General features: G+C 43.3%; 1 protein-coding gene across 1 annotated transcript in view; it reads left to right on the top strand.

The window, feature by feature from the left end:
* Nucleotides 1-795: 795 nt before the first annotated feature.
* The window catches only part of MTA3 (metastasis associated 1 family member 3), a 122,249-nt gene continuing 116,278 nt past the window's right edge, over nucleotides 796-6,766 (top strand). The window contains exons 1-3 of the mRNA XM_042893279.1: nucleotides 796-874; nucleotides 2,662-2,729; nucleotides 3,979-4,072. Coding sequence (XP_042749213.1) covers nucleotides 847-874; nucleotides 2,662-2,729; nucleotides 3,979-4,072 — 190 coding nt within the window. The 5' untranslated portion in view covers nucleotides 796-846. The remainder of the gene's footprint in view (nucleotides 875-2,661; nucleotides 2,730-3,978; nucleotides 4,073-6,766) is intronic.

The following is a 6,766-nucleotide window of genomic DNA, read 5'->3' as shown; positions in this document are numbered from 1 at the left end:
TGATAAATCACCACCATCCCTGCAAGAGCAATGATAAAAAGCCCTTCTCCTCGAAGGGAGCATTGTGAAATTGGCCATAAAGTACGTAGATGGTTTGCGGTGGTGCAGACTGCGTACAAACACAGGGAGGTGCTTTCCTGCAACATCAATACCGATGTTTTTCAGGCACCCCCCCCCTTTCCCCCACCCTCAACAGATGATTTGCAAGCAGCTGCTTCAGCTCTTCCTTACGCTGCGGTGCTGCGGGATCTATCTTTGTCCTGTCGAGGATGCTTTCTGCTGCCCCTCACCGAGCACAGCAGACTGCTTGTGAAGCCACAAAGCGTGCTCTTGGGTCGCATCCCGCTCTTTGTAGGGAAACAAACCCTCTCCCAATCGACCATCAACAGGTGCTGCGCGCACACGTGTGCCAAACTTTCCCCCAGCTGCCGCAAGTAGCTGCCCACGGGAAGAACGAAGCCGTTTGGCTGCGGGGAACAAAGGCCCAAGAGGGGCACAAACAGTCACAACGCGGCAAGGGGACTCGGCAGCGGTTCGCCGATTCCTCGGGGGTGCGGCCGCAGGTGGGGCTTCCTCCTGAAGGGTCGGCAGGCTGCGGCCGAGCCCCGCGCCCGACCCGGGGTCGGTGTGCGCGCCGAGCGGGGAGGCGGCAGGGGCGGTTTTTAACCCCTTACCCGCCGGGCGGCTCCGGAAGCGGCGGCCCCTCGAGGCGCGGCGCCGTGTCCTGTGCCCGGGCGGGGAGGGCCGGCGCAGGGTGGGGGCGAGAGCGGGGCGGGGGGGCCGCGGGAGCCGCTCCCTCCTCGCCCAGCCCGGCCCGGCAGCGGGAGGAGGGCGCAGAGCGCAGACATGGCGGCCAACATGTACCGAGTGGGAGGTAGGTGGCGGCGGGGCAGCACCCGCACGGCGACCGCGGCTCCGCGTCCCGCGGCGCTCCCGACCCGCCGGGCTGAGAAGGGGCTCGCCGCTCCCCATCGCTTTCCTTCCGCAGCGCCGCGGCCTCGAGCGGCGCACCCGAGCTCGACCCGGGGGGAAGCGCAGGACGCGGGTTCTTCCCCGCAGCCCCGCGCGCAGGGTGGGAGGCCGCCCCGCGCCGAGCGGCGCAAGGGCAAAGCTGCCCGCCGCAGGGAAGGAAGGAAGGGGGAGCGGCGCCGCCGGCTTCTTCCCGGGCCGGGCATGGCATGGCCGCCCTTCGCGCCTCTCGCGGCGGCCGTGTGGGCTCGGGCGGCCTGGCGGGCGCTGCGCCCCCGGCCCTCTGGCACGGCGCGGCCCGGCCCTGCTGCGGCCTGGCGGGCCCGGACGGCGTGGTGCGGGCGGGCAGCACGGGGCCGTCCGTGGGCGCTGCGCTGGGGGCCGCGCCTCGGAGCTCTCCGAGTTCCTGCGCGCCTCCCCGCATCTCCTGGAGATGAATTGCGCATCGGTACGGGTAGATGGAGGGATCTGCCGGCTCGGTGGTAGATGGCCGCTTGGTATACGGCGGGAGCGAGGAGTCTCTTGGGAGCGAAAGAAACATTGGATTTTCCATCCCCGGCCTGTCGAAATTGACTCCGATAACTTTCCATCCCCTCCTCCCCCGCCGTGGAACGAACGTGGCTGTGTTCCGGTTCTGCCGCTCAGGTGCATTGCAGAAGTTTACTTTTCATTCCTGGCTCCTGTTCCTTGCCAAGCGCGATGCTAGCAGGGAGCCGTGTCCTCTCTTCCATCTCTTCAGTCTCTTTCTGTGTCGGATTCAAGGTGTGCTGACATACCCACAGCTCGCCCTTCTGCACACTCCTTCATCGGGGCGTTGAGGCTGTAATCCCATCAGCCTTTACTCATTGCAGTAATCCCTACCCGAGCAGTGCTGTTGATGTCTTGGTTGGGTTCGTTTCTTAGATCATTGAGTTTATTTGTCGTAACTTTAAGGGTGGGCGATAACCAGAGAGAGATCTTCCTTCAGTGCTATTTGAAGTACCTGAGGCTCTACCTGGCTTTAACCTCACATCAAACCAAAAGGTTTTTTATGTCCTTGTTCCTCTCACTCCCTTTTCTTTTTAAGTAAAACTTGTGAGACACATCGTGCAGAAGTCAGATACGGAGTGCAGAGTGTGATCATCGTTTGATGGCTACTTTTTCATTTGATACAAGTTTTGAGAAACCTATAGGAGATGTTTTGTGTGTTAGTTTTTTTTTGTTTGTTTGTGTGTTCCTTGGGAGTAGCTTTTAGGATGTGAGCAAATTTCCATATATTCTGTGAGAATACTTTTACAGTAATGACCCTAGAAGAGATTTTGGCACAGGATAACCTCACAACTTGAGGCTCTGTTATGGTTGAATGTAGTTTACGTGTTACTGAGGAGAGAACAACGAAGCCAAGTATCACAATATGCGCATTACTCGTCTGGACAACTGTGTTACTGAAGCAATGGGATAATGAATGTGAGGTAGCATATGTTACACAGGTATTATTTCTATAATCTAGAAACTCATTAAGACCTCTCTTCTTAAATCTCCCTTAATGACAGAATGGTTGAGGTTGGGAAGGACCTCTGCAGGTCACCTGGAGGTCACTCTAGCTTCAGAAAAACTTTTGCACAAAAAAATATATTTTTAGCTGTGTTATTTTTTTAATTAATACAATGTCTTTCTTTCTTTCTTTCTTTCTTTTTTTTTTTTTCATTGCAGATTATGTTTATTTTGAAAATTCCTCCAGCAATCCGTATCTCATTAGGCGAATTGAAGAGCTTAACAAGGTACACAAACATCCAAGGCTCCTGCTTAGTTTTCAGCAACTGTCAGTGCACTTTTCCAAAACCAAGGGTGACTTCAACATCCCAAAAGATTTCTGTTTTCTGAATCCTTTTTTACTTCCTTGAGATTTGTTCTGCGTTTGTTTGTATTTCAGTTATTAAAATACTGCCATGTGATAAGCTGGAATTCTACCCTGTTATCTAAGGAAACGCCCAGTTTATCATTCTCAGTGAACAGGAGTTCCCTGATGTTTAAAAAAAAAAAAAAAAAAAAAAAATCCAAACCAATCATGTGGATGATTGAGGAAGTTACTAAATTTAATTCTTTTCATGATGATGACACTGACTCCATCTGGAGTGATGGCAATAATGTAATGTACCTGCTTCTGGATACCTATGTAAAGAGCTTGTAGGTGTCAGTGAGACTTTACAGCGATCCAGTAACAATATGTAGCTCCCATGCATGTTTCTTACGTTGCTTTTTTGTAGCTTCAAATGGAAGATTGTGAATTGAAATTGATACTGTATTCTCTTTCTTTGCCCCCAGTGTATTTTCATATGGGGGATGGAGATTTTTCAGTGTGTGGGAAAAGCATGAACATTTCTTAGTTCTTACACTACTGTGACTTTTAGAAATAATAAAGCAGTGTGGTTGTTTTTTTTTTGTTTGTTTGTTTTTTACTATTCCATCAAGCAATATTATTAATTACTAATCAACTGTGATATAAAAAGTTAATGTGCAAAATGCTTATCATGATGTTATATATATATATAACATATATTTGGCTATATATATATAAATATATATATTTGGCTAATTTATCTTGTAAGCTGAAGTTAATTTTAAAACACACCATGTTATATAAAGTATGACTCTAGAAAAAAAAAATGTTGAAAGTATACACTTGTTGATATCCCCATCTCAGTCTAAAACTAGATTATATATATGCTTATATTTAAGTCTTTGCAAGGTTCTACTGCTTCTTAGGTATTATGTTAGCATGATATTGGTGTTACGTCCCTTAGTTGCTGAGTAATGCGTGTTACCATATGAGTAAATATTTATAATCAGTACTGTAATTTGATATGAAATTGATTAGCCCATGTCAGGAAGCAGTTTCTGCAATTCTATTTCAGTCTGGCTATTCATGTAAGAACTGCTTAATACAAGGGAAAAATGCAAGTGGGGGACGTGCAGTCTGTGTTACTCAGCTGAGCAAAGACACACTCTGATTTAATTTATCTTTTGTAGACTGCTAATGGAAATGTGGAAGCAAAAGTGGTGTGCTTCTACAGGAGAAGAGATATTTCCAACAGCCTCATAATGCTTGCAGATAAGCATGCTAGTAAGTAGACTGCATGAGCATTTTCTCTTTCTATCACAGCCTGCTCGCTTTTTTGCACTTCAAATTTCTTTGGCATGAGTAAAGTATATTTATATTAAGCATTAATTAATACCCTGTTAGATTCTTATTGTTATCTGATATTGGCCCCGTTTCTGGAGGTTGTTTCTTGGAGCTTTAAACTGTACTTAAAGTGAGGGGAACTCTCCATTTCAATGCTTTTTTTTTTTTTTATATATATATATGGAATAGCTAACTATATTTCTTTTTTATGTCAAAAGTGCATATTGGGTATAAGTCATTTTAAGCTTTAGAGCATTGATGGCAATTTGATTTGACTTGGGTCAGGCATAAATACGTCTAGAAGGTCTATTGTTAAGATGAAAGTGTATTCCAAGGGAGTGAAAATCACTGCACATTGTGAAATAGCTATGACGTGCACTTGTTGGAACCAGCTATTAATAAAATACCACCTTGCTGGTTTGTTTTTTTTGTTTTTTTTTTTCAGAGAAGCAGTGAAGTGATGGTAACAGGGAGAAACTGTTGTATATACTTAGCTGTTTGTGGGAGCTGCCTTTTGGTCAACAGCTGAACCACTAGACTTCTCTGCAACATTGTAGCTAATGGTGTGATACACTGTTAAATAACAGCTCAGTTATGAATGAGGTTTCGGAATTATTGTATGTGTAGTAAGCCTCCATTCAGAAATTTATCTGAGTGCCTCTCTTTAAAAAAGTGATCTAATGCCACGTCTTGTGGGCAGGTAAATGATGGATGATGGGACTGTTAAGAAAATACCTTACAACTGACTTCAGGTCAAATTCTGATAAGTGTTACTCGTGTGTTCCCACAGTGAAGAGAAACAGCTAGGTTTTGGCTTTTAATTTGCTCTTTCACTGATTTTATCTAAATCACTTCCAATTCACCGTGTAGCACAAAGTACTAGCTTGGTTTTAAAGCAAGGAGAAATCACATACACAAAAAGGTAATTTCTATTTCTTTTCAGAATGACATTTTCTAAATGTAGTACAGTGTTTCAATGGAAGAATTCTTTTGATAATGATCTAGAAGAGTGATGCAAGTGCTGTTGCACACACTTGAGAATTATTGTTGACCTATTTATGATAGTCCACCTCCAGTGTCATCAGTCTTTTCAGTTCTTCTGTGTGAAATATATAGAAACGTAGAACTTAAAGTGAGTCTCATTGAACTTTCCCACACTTCTTTCTCTTTTCTGTGCCAGGGAAGGGAAGTATGAGAAAGCAAGTTATTTTACTGAAAATATACGTTTTGAATTTGATTTTTGAAACAAGAATCTTCAGCTCCTACTTTAAAGTGTTCCAAGAAACAAATAAAATAAATGGTAGTTCTCTTGGCATCGTTCAATCTGAAAAAGTGAAAAAAGATTTTGTAACTCCTCAGTGAGGTATAGATTGCCATTTTGTCAGCACTTCAGCACAAAGGACTTGCTGATGGTCCTCTTTCTCTCTGGTAGCAGCTAGCACTGCTGTGGAGTCAGTAGAAGCACCAGGGGAGTGTTCTGCTGTGCTTTCCATATTGAGAATCCCTTGCTGTTTTCAAGTGAGAAAATAAAGATGTGATTTCTATCTGATCCAAAAAGCCTCTTTAGAATGCCTCTATGTTTTACAGGTAGTAATTCTTATAACCATTGTTCTTAGCATTTAATTTTCTCCGTAGATGCCTTCTCAGTACACGATGCTTTCCTTCTGACCAATCTGCACAGCTAAACTGTCTTATGACCTGTTTATTTCGTTACAGAGGATGGCACATAGTGTAAAATTGCTGGACTGCATCTTTGTGCAGCTCACACAGCAGATGTATTTAAATGTCAAATCAATTTAAATGTTTTGTTTCTGAAATATCAGTGTTCTGTTTAAAAAATATGATGTACGTAAACAAAATATTTGGATATTTGTGGACAGAATGTTTATACAACTGAACATGCTGGTGCTTCAACATTTCTACCTGGCTTTGTTTAAAGATGAAGGCTGAAAGACAAGGATTTCTGGTGAAATGGAAGTTCCTGTCTAGTCACAGGTTACTCCAATGTGCATGTCCAGAGAAGTCTCAGCTATATATCTGCTTGAACTTTTCTAATGACATTTTCTCTAACAATTGATTGTTACTTTTCCTTTCTGAATGTTGAAAACTATCGTGACTGACATATATTGTGAGATTTTTAGTTGGGTAAAAGGCTGGCTTTTTTTGGGCAACATCACTGTTTACAGAGGTGGCGTTTTGTGATGTAGATACAGGTTCTGTCTAATAAGCTGAAATGCCTTGATAAGAAAATATTTAGGAACTTTTGTCTTTTTTTTTTTTTTTTTTTCCCAGTAACTTGAAAAATCTTCAAACGTATTTTAAACAAATTGAGTGATTTAGGTCTGTGAAATGGTCCTGGTAGGGAATTCAGCATACTTAAAGTCTTTTTAAAAATTTAGTAAAATATATGTATATATATATATATATATATATATGTATATAGAAAAGATGAAGGGGAGAGTAGGTGTCCTGATACTCAGGTATAGGGGAGTTCCCTTAATTTCAAATAACCTGCCTCTAACATATGAGAAAATTGGTTTTCTTGGTTTTCTTGGTTTTTTCTTTCTTTTCTTTCTTTTTTTTCTTTTTTTTCTTTCTTTTTTTTCTTTTTTTTTCTTTTTTTTCTTTCTTTTT

This window comes from Lagopus leucura, unplaced genomic scaffold (genome assembly GCF_019238085.1).
Source record: "Lagopus leucura isolate 7727_CA_CO unplaced genomic scaffold, USGS_WTPT01 Super-Scaffold_73, whole genome shotgun sequence".
In the NCBI taxonomy this organism is placed as follows: domain Eukaryota; kingdom Metazoa; phylum Chordata; class Aves; order Galliformes; family Phasianidae; genus Lagopus; species Lagopus leucura.
This window is presented reverse-complemented; position numbering and strand designations above follow the sequence as displayed.